Here is a 14,970-nt window from a genome sequence, read left to right as displayed (position 1 = left end):
TTTTATGTATATATTTTTATGTACGTTTCCTAATATTTTCTTTTATTGTAGATATTATTATTATTATTATTACATACTTTTATTATATATATATATATATATATGTATTTTTATGTACATATTATTATTTTATATTATTATTACCAAATATATCATTTTTCCTATTTTATTATTAGTACATGATTTGTTTTTATTTTGTAAATATCATTATTATTGTTATTCTAATATTCTAGTATTCCATGTTAATATTTTTCATTAATGATACCATTTTTAAATTATACCGTTTTTTAAATTGGTATTTAAACTTTTTAATCAAATGTGGTACTTAAACTTAACTATTGTTATCCGTTTAACCACAAAAGTTAACTCTCTTAAGAAAAAAATTGTCCAATCAAGGGCTTTCACGTAAACATTAATTTAATTTTTTTCTAAATTTGAAAGGAAAAAGAAAAATTATTTTCTAATTTCTAATTTTATATTAATATTAGTTAAATATAATTATATTAATATAAAAAAATTCCCTCCTTGTCCCTCTCCTTACCCCTCTCTCGGCTTAATTTAATGATTCATGTGATGCTTAAGCCCCGTAACGGTAATTAAGTTTAAGTACCAATTTAATACAACCGTTATAGTTTAAGGGTAATTTTTCATTTAACCCTATTATCATACTTTCACCTAAAAAAATTTCATAGATGTGATGAATAAGGTATACACTGGTCACAACACAAAAGAAAGTGCAGTTCTTAGATGACACATCATAAAACATCCTTAAATTTTCTCTTCTTTTAACTCACCTAACTCTCTGATCTGATGCCAAATTCAATAAAATTTCCCTTCTCGAGATTGTGGACAGCAATGTGACTATTTTATTTACTACAAATCGCCTTTATTACGTATCAACTGTCCCCCATATACATATATATAAAGCAATTCCATGCAAAGCTAGCCAGCTAACTTGAGAGAGAGACAAGAGATGTGTAATTTGCGTGTTTTGTTGTTTGTTTTTGTTTTGCTAACTGTGCATGCATGTCATGCACGTAACGTGCCAGGCAATAATGGGCTCAATGGCTCCAAGAAGGAACAAATTATGGAAGCCAATGCACCCAAGGCGGAATCACCCATGGGGAATGGCATTGATGACAAGAAGCACTTTGTTTACGGTGGAGTTGGTGGGTTTGCTGGGGTGGGAGGCTATGCTGGGGTAGCTGGTGGGCTGCCATTGGTTGGTGGTCTTGGTGGGATTGGAAAATTTGGTGGGATTGGTGGTGCAGCTGGAATAGGTGGTTACAAAGGCATTGGTGGTCTAGGGGGTTTAGGCGGTGGAATTGGAGGTCTAGGTGGGTTAGGGGGTGGAACTGGTGGCGGAGGTGGAGGTCTAGGTGGTTTAGGGGGTGGAACCGGTGGCGGAGTTGGAGGTCTAGGCAGTGGGACCGGGGGCGGAGTTGGAGGTCTAGGTGGTGGTGGTTGTCCAGGTACAGGTGGTGTAGGCAGTGAAGGTGGAGGTCTAGGTGGTGGTGGTGGTTGTCCAGATACCGGTGGTGTAGGCGGTGGAGCTGGAGGTATAGGTGGTGGTGGCAGCGGCGGAGCTGGTGGTGGTGGTGGTTATAGCGGAATAGGTGGTATAAGTAGGTTGGCAGGTGGGCATGGACATGGACATGGACTTGGACTTGGCGGTACAACAAGGGGTGGGAATTTGCCACCTCCTTAACAATAACTTAGTAGAATGTTTAAATTTGTGGCTGCTTTGCTTTGATTTTTATTTACTTCGTGTTGCGTAAATAAGAGGCATGTAGGTTAAGTGTTTGACCTTTTGGGTGTCTGTGTAGGGTTGATTGTGTTGTTGTGGTTGAAGACAACATGCATGGCATGGGTGCATGTTACTGCTGCTACCTGTTGCAGCGTTTTATCCTAAGATTCTTAATGTTCTTTTTGTCAATGAAATGGCAGCCAATATTTCTCGAACCTGGTTCGTAAATCAACTAAAATTAATGAACCATTCCACTAACAGGAATATTTCATTTTAAAACATAGTATAGGAACAATGGAAGTTTTTGAGTATAGGACCCAAAAGAAAAAAAAAAGAAAAAGTAAAGTACTAAATGTTAATTAATGACTTGAATCAATGGAGGTTTATTGTGGAGGTTGGAATTAAATTATATATTTTTATGATGATAAAATTATAATTTCGTTATTTTAATAGTTTATATCTTTATAATTTTTAGAGGATTAAATTATATTTTTATCATTTTGGGGGTCAAAGTGTAATTTTACCATTACTAAATTAAAATTTTATAAATTATAAAAGTTTTAAATAGAAAATTTTTCATTTTAGGGGAACAGCCCTACCAGTCCCTCCTAAATCTTCCCTTAATTAGGGATAGCCAGGTGAGCATAATATCAAATCTGAGTTGAATTAAGTTAAAAAAGTTTGAGTTAGTCAAGTTGATGAATCTTATTTTATCATATTAACTCGATATAATTTTTTTATCGAGTCGAGTGAAATGAGATTCAAGTCAAATCGGATTGAATAAATTTGTTCAAATTAAATTAAAATTTTTAAACCGACTATATTGAAATCTTATTGATAATATGACTAAATTCCAAGTTAAAGAAAATAAATACCATGTATGTTTGAAAACTCTCTTAAAACAAAATCAAAATGAGAGGAAAAAAAAAGATAATTAGGATGACAAACTTGATTTGATAATTTAGTTGTTTAAAGCATTAAATTTATCGCTTTTATTTATTTTAAAAATAATTTAGCTTTTTTAGATTTTTAAAAAAATTTCAGTAATTTGTAATAATTTTATTTTATATATATTTATAAAATTTTAGGAAAAATATTTTATAAATATTTTAGTTTTTATAATTTTTAAGGGACCTATTTGCATATTTTCGAGACTGTCAATTACCCAATATTTTGACTTTTTTGATAATTTTTTAAGGGACCAATTTGCATTTTTTCAAAACTATCAGTGACCCAAGAAATATTTAATAAATTTATTATTCGAGTTGTAAAATTTAACTCAATTCAAAAACTTGAATTGCTAACCAAACTAGCCATAAATAACTCTTTAAATCCTTAAATTATGAGACACCAAAGGATGCTTTTTTTTAGATACAATGGAATCTCAAGCTCTCACACACCTAGATACACTCATTTAAGCAACCATATTGGCACAACTTGTAGATCGACTCCACAACCTTGAAGATAATATGAGCACTCTTAACCAATAGACCAAATGTTGAAGTTTAAATATTAAAGGATGATATTACAACGTTAACAATCACTAAAATCAAGAAGCAAAGAAAAAGGGATGAATACGGAGATTCCTTAATAATTGCTTGTAAAAAAAAAAATATTTTGAATCTTAACAGTGAAGGTTCTTTGCAAAAAAAAAATCAATTCATAATATATCCCAAAACAAGATAAATAGTGAGATTCCCTAAAAAAAAGTTTTTTCCGGTTTAGTTTCATTTCATTAATTTTCAAATTAATTTTCAATCTATTAATCATTCGCAAGTTAATTTTCACATTTAATATATGAGTCCTACATGAGTTTTACACATTTGAATAGTAATCATTATATTATATATTAATAAATAAAAAGTAATAGAGTGATATTAAAGCAATTTTCGATAGATGGTAGCGACTTTTTTAAAATACATATATTCTTATCTTATTCAGTCCGTTTTTAACAATAAGATCTTTCAATTGGTGAAGTTTGTTGTACTATAAAGGCTTAATGATAAATTTGGCTACTAATGTTTATATGTTTTGTTAAAATGACCCTAATTGTATTTTTGAGCTTTTTTTTTGCCATCAACCTTTATTCTTTTTCCAAGCTATTTATTCTAATGATTTGATGAAAGTACCATTAAAAAAATTAGCGGGATGATGTGAAATATTTTTAATAAGATTAATTTATTCCTTAGGTAACTCAATAAGATAATTACATGTGAAAAATAATAAAATAAATAAATCATACATGAAATTAAAAATAACTCTTAATTTAAAGAAAATAAAACGCAATTATCTAAAAAAGTTTCAAAATGAATGTGTGTTTGTTTATTGAGAGATTTTAAAAAGATAATTAATAAATCAAATCCTTTGTTAAAAAAAAAACAAATTAAAGAAAAAAAAGAATAAAACTTGATGGCCAAAAACTGCTCAAAAATACAATCATGGCCATTTTGACAAAACATGTAAACGTTAGTAGCCAAATTTATCATTAAGCCTACTATAAACAATAAGAACTCTTGGGCTTCTTAATATATCATCAAATCTTGTTAAGATCAGGTATATCATTTATATTTAGGGTTTAAGATTTAAAGAAAAAATATATATTATAGTTGAGGTTAGGTTAAATTTCACTATATCTGAGTAGATAAGAAAAAAGACCTCTTTACTCCGCCCTGTTATAGATATTACCATCAGACACGAGTATGTTACTTGGATTACACTGTTATAGATATTACCATCAGACACGAGTATGTTACTTGGATTACAATGTGGGTGCCAAATATGAGAATGAATCTTGATACAGGTATTGTTGAAATTGATGTTGATAAGAGCACACAAATTTTACGTGAAAATCCTTTCGGAAAAAAACCACGACCAGAGAAGAATAAATTTACTAATATAAAAAATTAAATGATATAAGAGGAGTTTCGACTACATATATTTAAAGATTGAAAAACCTTATTCTAATAAATGTCAAACAGAAGTAGTTTCGGCCCTCGGCCTTAAACCCTACACATATCCCCTAGATTTACCATCGTATTATTTCTTTAACAAGGATTCAGAATACACAACTCTAACAAGTACATATATATTTTTTTAAGTTTTTCAATGCATTTAGAGGGTCCTAAAAAGATTATGTCTTCATAAGGGTGTCCAAGACACGAGTGCTTCAAAAAAAAGTAGAGTCAAGAGTAATATAGATTTACAAGACCTTCATGGAAAAGTTTCCAGCAAAGAAGCTGAAAATCAGGTACAAATCTTTACTACATATGGATGATCATATCCCTAAATCTATATCCGAATAAAAGACAGTAAAACATAGCTTCAACATTTTCAGAGAATCTAATTGATATCAAAATGTTTGAGATACATAGGTATGGAGCAAAATCTGCACAAATGGTGTTACTACATTGTATTGCATTCTATTGTATAATCTTTTTCTTCATGGAAATATGTACAGGTTAAATAATCAGGAAGAATCAGCAGCCAAAAATTATTTCGTCTCGGTTAATGAACATGTGAGTACTCACATAGATTGATGAGAAGAAGAGGTCATGAAGTTGTCGTCGTCATGCCCCTTGGATTCTGAAAGCATCACTATAACTTCGCGCATAGACGGTCGATCGAGTGGGGACAAGTTAGTGCATAGTAAAGCAATTTTCAAGACAGTTAGCATGTGATCGACGATGCTTTTATTGTTAAGGTTTAAGCGGTCGTCAAGTATCCCGGAAGTCAATGAGTGGTCACGAACATAATGTCTCACGTGCGTGACGAGATCACCTCCTTGATCCAATGGCTGTACGGGAGTCTTTCCAGTTAACAACTCCAAAAGAACAACCCCGTAGCTATAGATGTCGCATTTTTCGGTTACCTTCATAGTGTATGCATATTCTGTCATAAACAATGGATATATTTGTCAATAATTTAAAACAATAAAATATTGATAGGACAAATAGATAGAAGCTTACCAGGGGCAATGTAGCCATATGATCCAGCGACCACCGACATGGACTTAGATTGGGGCATGTCAATCACTTTTGCCAAACCGAAATCACCAACATGTGCTTCGAATTTTTCATCAAGCAGGATATTATTGGACTTGATATCACGGTGAACGATTTTCGGTTTGCAGTCATGATGTAAATAAGCAAGACCTTCGGCAGCTCCTAGGGCGATCATGAACCGCGTAGGCCATTCTAAGCTACAAGAGCCCCTACCATGAATCAATTCACCCAAACTACCATTTTCCATGTACTCATAAAGAAGCAGATTGGAACCTTGGTGATAACAAAAACCGTAAAGCTTCACAATATTTCGATGCCTAATCTTCCCTAGTGTTAGAATTTCCGCCCGGAAACTGTTCTCGATGTTGTTTCCCTCAGCATTTGATGCAAGCCTTTTAACAGCAATCATTTGTCCAGAATTCATAACAGCTTTATAAACTGTTCCACAGGCTCCCCGTCCAACAATATAACTCTCATGAAAGTTATTTGTAGCCTCGATTAGATCTTGAAAAGTAAACCCTTCCTTCGGATGAAAGTAAATATCTGAAACCGGAGATGAAGATGACATCTCTTTTTCTTGCGATGGTGCAACGGTTTCAGGTGGACGTCTAATTTGATATATAAGAATTATAATGAGAACAATGGAAACACCACCTACAAAACCTGAAATTATGGTTATCATTCTTCCTCGTGTATCCTTATTCACAGGTAGCGCCGAAGGAGAAGACGTATCATCATTGCAATCTTGAAGAGGCCTACCACAAAGCCCTTCATTTTCTACAAAGCTGCTTGCAGGCATGTTCTGGAACAACGGGATAGCAGGCAAAGGTCCACTTAAGTTGTTGTATGAGAAGTTGCATCCCAATAAACTCGATAGGTGCTCAAACGAGCTGGGGATTACACCAGTCAAATTATTATTATCGAGCAGGAGAAATTCCAGTAAATTAAGATTACCAAGCTCAGGTGGTATATTTCCGGTAAGGTGGTTATTGCTGAGGTTCATTGCAATCTGCAAGCTCGAAAGTGAACCCAACTCTTGGGGTATCTCACCAGAAAATAAGTTGCCGCCCATTTGCAGCTCAGTCAAACGCGATAGGTTCCCCAAAGCTGCAGGTATATTTCCAGAGACCTTATTTTCCGAAAGTTTCAGAATCTCGAGCTGAGTAAGGGTCCCGAGCTCGCTTGGTAAAGTATCCACAAAGCTGTTATGGCTGAGATCAAGTCGCTGAAGCATTTTGCAGTTAACTATCTCACGAGGAATCTGTCCAGAAAGCAAATTAGATGAGACATTAAAAGTCACAAGTTGGGACAAATTGCCGATTTCCTTAGGCAGATCGGAATTAAATTGATTCTCTGCAATATGAAGCCTTTGTAGCTTTTGGCAATTTCCAATCTCTGATGGAACTGGTCCAGTGAAGTTATTCTGCCCCAATTCAATAGCCGAAAGATTCACCAGTTTGCATAATTCAGAAGGAAAGCTACCATTGAGCCGGTTTCCAACCAGACGAAGTTGTACTAACGTCTTGCAGTTCTTAATCCCGGTTGGGATATCTCCAAGCAGATTATTAGCTCCAAGGTTTAATAAAATAAGGTTAGCACGTCGACAAAGATAAAGAGGTATTTTTCCTGTCAGATGGTTGTCCGAAAAATCAACCACCCAAAGTGGGCTGTATACTCCGAGCAGCTGAGGAATGGTACCGCTAAGAAAATTGTCAAAAAGCTGCAACTGAACCATTTGAGTCAAATATTGAAAACCATAAGGGATGGGACCTGTGAGATAATTGATCGAAAGGTCAAGCTTCATCAAGTACCTCAAGCTACTAAGCTCATTTGGTATGACACCAGTAAGCTGATTCTCGAATAGGTGCAATAAGCGTAGACCCTTTATCTTCCCGAACTCAGTTGGGATCTCACCCGTCAAAAAATTCTCTGAGAAATCAATTTCGGTTGCAAGAGATAAATTCCCTATCTCTCTCGGAATGCTTCCATTTAACTCGTTCCTATAGAGGTACAACTTTTTCAGAAACTTGAGGTTCCCGATCTCCGCAGGTATCTGCCCCACAAGACCATTTGAATACAATGCAAGTGTCTCGAGGCTTGTACAGTTTCCGAGCTCCTTTGGAATAAACCCCGACAACTCATTCTCCCATAAAACCAGATCAGTCATACTTCCGAGCATTCCAAGTTCTTTAGGCAGTTCACCTCCGATATGGTTTTGGGCAAGACCAAGCATTTGCAAGCTTTGACATCCACTTATTTCAGCAGGAAGGCTACCGGAAAATGCATTCTGCCCAGCTCGAAATATTCTCAACTTCCGGAGATTCCCAATAGAGCGAGGCAATGGCCTAGTCAAGTTATTTGTGTATGCCACAAACTCCTCGAGGGAGGACAAATTCCCGAGCTCCTCTGGAAAGGAACCAGAGATTTTGTTATTGCATATATTCAAACTGCTCAAATAAGACAGCCTACCCAATTCAGGGGGAATTGGACCGTTGAATTGGTTATTGTTCAAATAAAGAAAGACCAAAAACGAACAATTTCCTATCTCCTTGGGAATACTTCCGCTGAACCCATTGTAAGACAGATCAAGAAACTTCAAGTGGGTCAACCCACCAATACTGGGGTCCACGGTTCCAGAAAGGTTCATTTTACTCAAATCAACAGACCAAACCACGGGCTCATAGTATGAAGAACAACTGACACCGGTCCATCCACAAGGTGTCTCATCAGTGGACTTCCAGTTCCAAAGATAGTTGTACTCATCACGAAAACCATTCTTAAGCTCCAGTAGCAACTGTCCCTCAGAATTTAACCCATCGGTTATAGTAACCAGTAGAGCAAAAACCGGTAAAAACCTCCAAAATCCAATTTCCAAAAGCCTACTTGATTCAAAATTCTTCAACATTTTAGTAAATGCCATATTCCGTACCCTGCAAAACCGCAATTACTGCAATTACAACCCTAAAGAACAACATAAACACCCATAGCACCCACCAGAAGGATATAACATTTGTACCCATTGGATATACCTTATACTTTGACCACATTCGAAAGGATCTACAAACAGGTTATCAACAAAGTATGCCGACTTCCCAACACACAAGAACAAAAGAAAAAACATAATTTTAGGCAATGGACCAAACCCCTAATCGAGAATGGATCCAAAAGAGGAACATGAACTTTTCGAAAACACATTCATCCATTTTCTAATCATTCCATCAAAACAAACTACCAACTTTAACTTTAGAAATCGAATAACTCTACTAATACTATCATATCAATTCATAAATTTCAACCAGCTATATAAAGAATCGGTATAACGGATTAGAAACCAGTTGAAAACCCACCAAAAATCAACCCAAATTTAAAGATTAAAAACAAAGAAAAGGGGGTAAAGGGGTGAAACATGAAACATAAAAAGCATAGCTCTTCGGTCAATCGATCCCGCAGTACCTTGTAATCGAACTATGAGATAAATAAAAACAGCAACTCCACAAATTTCACTGCAATTCCCTGATGAACACAAAGTGAAAACCACTGCATTTAGTGCTAAGACAACCAACAAAACTAAAAAGCAACTCCACAAATTAACTAAATGTAAAAAGATACAAAACAAGATGGTATAAAATTAATTTCTCATCCTTCACCTATTTTTTTCCATTATATAGGGAGATCCATAACACAGCAAACATGCAAAGATTAAACACAGTTCTGCAACATTGCAATACTCACATTCAATTTTTTTGGCACACAAATGGTTTGAAATTTGAATTTAATTTTGAAACATTCTTTTATCAGTCAAAAGCAGAATTTTTCTGGGTGTATGTTCAAAATCCATCAAAAGGAAGCATAGTATATTCCCATCCAATATAAAATGAAAAAAAAAAAAAAAAACCTTTACAGTAAACCCCACATACACCTTTCTCCATCAAACTTTGAAAGAAATCTGATATTTCCCAATACAAAAAACAAATCTCATAGACAAAATAAAATTTTCAATCTTAAGCATATAAACACCATCAAAAAATATATATTCTGGCATGTAAAAGAACATGAAAAAACAGCTAACAGTGCTTTTCTGGGATTGAACTTCTTTCCCTCAAAACATCAACTTCAAGCTTTAACAAAGACAGCAAACAAAAACCCGCCATTCACAACCATTGCAAAACCATGGGTGAGACCCATTAAAGCATTTAACGGAAGAAAAAGAAAAAAAGTTACTTTTCAGAACTTACTTTATTTATGTAAGACACCAAAGCAAACCACCTTTGATTCTGCTTCTTTGGCATCTGGATTTGGCAGCAATGGTTGATCCATTAAGCAACCAAAAGAACTTTAAAGAAATGGATTTAGCAATGTAGAAATTGGAATAACAAAATAAAAAATCAAATTGGGAGGGTTATTCCATCAAGCACCAAAACAAAAAAATTATGTCAAAACTTTTTCAAAGAGGCAAGAAAAAATCTCAGGAAATTTGGGGTTTTATTGGAATTAATTGTGGCAATTTTGATCTTACAAAGTAGCTACTGCAAAGTATATATATATATATATGTATATATATAAGCTTATTTAAAGTACATGAATATTTAAGTACAAGTAAGCAAATCTTTTCTTTTTCTTTTGTGGGTAATTTGATGAATTTTTTTTCAAAGTTAATTTATGATTATCACATCAATGTCTTAAAACCAATTTTATTTAGGATAATTATCTTTTAGTTGGTGAATTTTTTAGGAGAAGTTATTACACTGAAATTTGGTATTATTTTTTTGGAAAAAAAGGTATTTTTAAAAATTATTTTAATGCAATGTAATATTTGTAGGGTTTGGAAAGCATATAAAAGTATTTATTAGGGATGCGATGAAAATGTCAATAGAGTTTTAGCTCAATTGATATGAGTATTAATTTTAATCATTAGAGATTTTTATTAACACAAGTAAGTTTATTTTGGTAAAAATGTAATTTAATTTATTTATTTATTAAAATAATATTTATTTTAAATAAAAATAGTTAATACATTTATCTCAAATTTAGCATACACTTAAATTAAAATATAGATTAAATTATAATTTAATACTACTTAAATAAATTAAAAATAAATATTTATTTATGATTAGAAAAAGTATTTTATAAGAAAAAGAAATTTTGTTTTAAAAGTGAATTTGGGGATTAAAAGTTAATATTAGTAGGTTAAAATATTAAATATAAAATTTTATTTTATGTAATTTTATATTTAAAATGTTTATTAAAAATAAAAATATAATTTAAAAATAAAAATTTATTTGGACAATTTAATCTCTCTCCTTCTTAAAAATAAAATTTTAATTAATATATTATAAAAAGTAATTAAAATAATTTTTTAATAATCTCATTATAATCTCGATTATGTCTCTTCTATTTTATCATAATACTTAGAATTATCGTAGTTCATTCCTAATTCATAAGTAATAAAATAATACATTTTAGCATACTTAAATCCACGTACTCTTCTATTGATAATAATATTAATATTAATAGAACTAAAATTAATAACCGATTAGATCTTAACTCAATTGATAATATTATTACGACTTAAAATTTAATCAATAAATTATTTTTTCTTTAATGGAGAGAAAAGCATGAAAAGATGGGACTAAGATGTGGGACCAAAACTTTTAAGTCTCTAATGATGTGAAATAAAATGTATATATTATGTAGCAGACAAAGGGATCTACATGAACCGGGCCCACGAAATGGGGTGAGATAGCGGCTTAAGCTGTCTAACCACTTTGCTTTATGTTACATCTTGAAAGCTGAATGTCTGATAACTAATCATGCAATCTTGAAAGCTGAGTTTCATACTTAAATTTATATATATATTAATTACAATAATATGAATAATTTATATTATATAAAATTCAAAAAATATTTATGTATCTTATTTAATAAAAATTTAATCAAATTTTTATTACTATATAATTTTCTTCGATGTAATCTAAGTAAAGAAATTCATTTAAGTTGAAGTGAGTTTTTTTTTTTAAACGAATGGCTAATCGTGGATAAGTTTTTTATTTTGTTATTCTAATAATATTATCATCAATTAATTTCATGAGAGTAGGAGGAGGGATCTCAATGTTTTTTATTACAGACTTATGTCTTAATGCCCAAGCAGTAAGAAAATTAACACTCTCAAAAAATATAAACAGCTCAAAGCTAATCTCAAAGAATAGTGAAGTTTAATAAGATTTTTTTGTCCAGGTGCAAGCAGCCTGCATCTTCGCAAACATATCTATTTCATCAAGCCTCTCTCGAACACAGTGCCCAGATCATTACAACTTTTGTGCAGGCTGAAACTTACCCGACAAGGAATTTTGCTACTTTAGGATTGTTATAGTTATAACCGCTGTTCACAGAACTTTGATCGTCGGCTCCTTTATCATCAAGTCACCAACTTTCTTAACCTTTTGACATTGGGTAAGCGTCAACCCCCATACATGGTCTTACGACTTTGCAAAGACTTATGTTTTTAGAAAACAATCACCCAAACCTAGTCACTACAACCCCCTTATGAGGAGGTATCCTTACTCGCGAAGTTACGAAAGGAATTACATAAAGACAACAGCGACATCAATTACTTACACTTAAAAATCGTAGGAACAAAAAGATGATGCATATTAAGAGCACTAATGATTTTCTTGACCGCTAAAAGAGAATATAGATTCTTTTTATATAAAGAATAATATTAGAGGGTTATCTAGAAATCAAATTTAGGATTTATATTAATTAAATATTTAAATGTAAATCTTTTATTGATTGAGTTGATTTTAAAATAAAAAATAAAAGAAAAACAACTATTGGGGTAGGCTCATCTCCATTATTATCATACAATTCCTGTATGAATTTTAGTTTAGTAGGTAAAAATTGACCATTTTGGTCTTTGTAATATGAGAATAAGAAGAAAAAATGCAATTTCCAAGATTTGTTGGGCAGAGAGATGATTCAGCCTTCATTCTTGATTTTTATAGGATTTTTTATTCAAAAATTTGGAAAAAAAGGTTGTCTACTTCCTTAAGAAACTTGGTTTTGGGACTTCTACATTTCTTAAGGAACAAATAAAGCACAGAAATGGGGTGATTTGGGTTTAAACAGTTTGGATTTTAAGATAATTGGATTCAAATAATTTTGGGTTTAGGATTTAATTAATTTTGGATTTAAATCTTTTCAATTTCAAGATTATTTTTTAATAGATATGGTAATTTTTACTTATATGTCTTATATAGTTTAATTCATGAATTTTAAATAAATTTGATGTCGAGTTATGGGGTATTTTGGATAGACTGGAGATAGTTCAAGCAATCCAAAACAATACTTTAACAAACTCGAACTCAACTCTAGTCAGGTAAATTCAATAGATGCAACAAAATAAGAAGTATCAGGTGATAAGATATGTTCAAAAAGATATCAATCAACAAAGCTAATATGGAAGGGGTCGACACCCTATGAAATTACTTAAAATTCTCTACAATAACAAAGCTAATAATACTTTTAATCTTATTAATCAAATTTAAATCTCTATAATCTTTATTAAGAAAAACCCATAATGTCAATATTCCTTAACTCAAAGCACTACTATAGAAAATATATATATATATATATATATATATATATATATATACATGATGTGTTAGATATATACACATTAATTAAAAGATAGAGCCTATCCTAAATGATAAATTTAAAATTTAGAAATTGAAAAAATATAAAAGATATTTTATTTGTTAATCTTAAAGAATAAATTAAACTTTCATTTTTCTTTAACGCATATTTTTTCCATTCAACTTTAATATCAATTTAATTAGAAGGTATTTATAGCATATAATAATAAAAAGTAAGTGTAATTAATTTAATTTTTATATTTTAAATAAATGATTAAAAATAAAAATTATTTATTAGATTACACATATAATTTTTTTTTAATATTGATCACATGTTAGTATCATAGATTTTATATATAATATATATTATCTTGGTTTATTGCCCGGAAATATGGCTAACTTAAATTAGGTCTATTTTATATTGATTTTAATTCGATTGGTATCAGTTGTTGTCAATGTAGAAGGACGTAGGTTCGAATGCACTGAAACACATTATTCTCCTATTGAAAGGTTAGAGATGGACTATGAATAATTCTAAACATTGTATAAAAAAACAGATATGATAAAAACCTATAATTTATTAAGTTTAGAAGTAAAAAATAGGAAACCAAGTTCTGTTAGCATAGTTCTCTTAGTGACATCTTATAAATAAGTTACTTCGATGCTCATTAGAGAGCATCTTTTCGAATGCTTGTGTGAGAGCTTTCTTTGTAGTTTCTAATCTTATTTGATGTGTATTATGGTACTTGTGTATTCAGGTATTCTTTAGAGTGCACCCATTGATTATGAGATGTTTGGGGTGAGTAATTGTAATACTTGAGGTTCACTATCGAAGTTGCAATTATCCAATGTTGTAAGGATAGATTAAGCTTTGGACAATAAGTAATTTAGATCGATTGTTAAATTAAATCATTCATTAAAGCTCTATAGGGTAAGATTGTTGAATCTGAATTGCGTTAACAAATATTGCTTATTAATCATTTTATTTGCTTCGCTTGCTTTCAAATCTGTTAATTATACTCGCTTGTTCCAATTTGTGTCGCAACATAAAATAAAACAATTGAGCGAACCAAAGACTATTTCTAATTAAATGTGGTTTTGTTTTGTTTTTAACATTAATCTCATTATAAATTCTTATCACATCTGTTATTTTTTATACAATGCCTAAAATTATCTTAACCCCTCTCCAACCCTTAAATAAAAAGATAATACGCTTCAGCACACTCAAACTCACGTCCTTCTACATTGATAACAATACCTACTCTAATTAAATGAAAACTCAATCAACAGATGTGATTCATCTACATAAAAACGCATAGAAAATGTTTGTATAAGGGAGGTGGTTGAATGACAAATATCTGTTCTTTTTTATATAATGTCTAAAACTATTTATAATCCCTCTTCAAATCTTAAATAAGAAGACAATGCGCTTTAACATACTCAAACCTATATCTTCTTGCACAGATAGCAATACCGATATTAATTAAATTAAAACTCAATAGACAGATGTGATCCATGGGTTGAATGGCAAATATGTTGATAAGATGGTAAGGTATGTAATGTGTGTGGAGAAAGTTTTGATTTAATATAT

General features: G+C 31.6%; 2 protein-coding genes across 3 annotated transcripts; one reads left to right on the top strand and one right to left on the bottom strand.

Annotated features, from left to right (window-relative positions):
- Positions 1-915: 915 nt before the first annotated feature.
- On the top strand, positions 916-1,962 carry LOC108475515 (glycine-rich protein 23-like). Its single transcript, XM_017777484.2, has one exon. The coding sequence runs from the start codon at positions 974-976 to the stop codon at positions 1,706-1,708; it is 735 nt and encodes a 244-aa protein (XP_017632973.1). The 5' UTR covers positions 916-973; the 3' UTR covers positions 1,709-1,962.
- Positions 1,963-4,808: 2,846 nt separating this feature from the next.
- Positions 4,809-10,350, bottom strand: LOC108474615 (probable leucine-rich repeat receptor-like protein kinase At2g33170). 2 transcript variants are annotated; one of them, XM_017776595.2, is made up of 4 exons: positions 9,984-10,350; positions 9,202-9,261; positions 5,713-8,678; positions 4,809-5,635 (listed from the first exon to the last, which is right to left on the bottom strand). In XM_017776595.2, exons 3-4 carry the CDS (start codon positions 8,666-8,668, stop codon positions 5,271-5,273), a joined length of 3,321 nt encoding a protein of 1,106 aa, XP_017632084.1. In that variant the 5' UTR covers positions 8,669-8,678; positions 9,202-9,261; positions 9,984-10,350; the 3' UTR covers positions 4,809-5,270. The 2 variants fall into 2 exon arrangements, with proteins under 2 accessions (XP_017632084.1, XP_017632087.1); XM_017776598.2 differs by lacking the exon at positions 9,984-10,350 and adding an exon at positions 9,818-9,963.
- Positions 10,351-14,970: the final 4,620 nt, after the last annotated feature.

The sequence above is a fragment of the Gossypium arboreum genome, chromosome 3 (genome assembly GCF_025698485.1).
Source record: "Gossypium arboreum isolate Shixiya-1 chromosome 3, ASM2569848v2, whole genome shotgun sequence".
Classification (NCBI taxonomy): domain Eukaryota; kingdom Viridiplantae; phylum Streptophyta; class Magnoliopsida; order Malvales; family Malvaceae; genus Gossypium; species Gossypium arboreum.
The sequence above is the reverse complement of the archived record's forward strand: the minus strand, read 5'-3'. Positions and strand labels throughout refer to the sequence as shown.

Coding starts and splice junctions, on each gene's coding strand:
- LOC108474615 (XM_017776595.2), bottom strand. CDS start 8,668: ATGGCATTTACTAAAATGTTGAAGAATTTTGAATCAAGTAGGCTTTTG. Junction 5,636..5,712: donor ATATGGCTACATTGCCCCTG/GTAAGCTTCTAT, acceptor TGTTTATGACAG/AATATGCATACACTATGAAG.
- LOC108475515 (XM_017777484.2), top strand. CDS start 974: ATGTGTAATTTGCGTGTTTTGTTGTTTGTTTTTGTTTTGCTAACTGTG.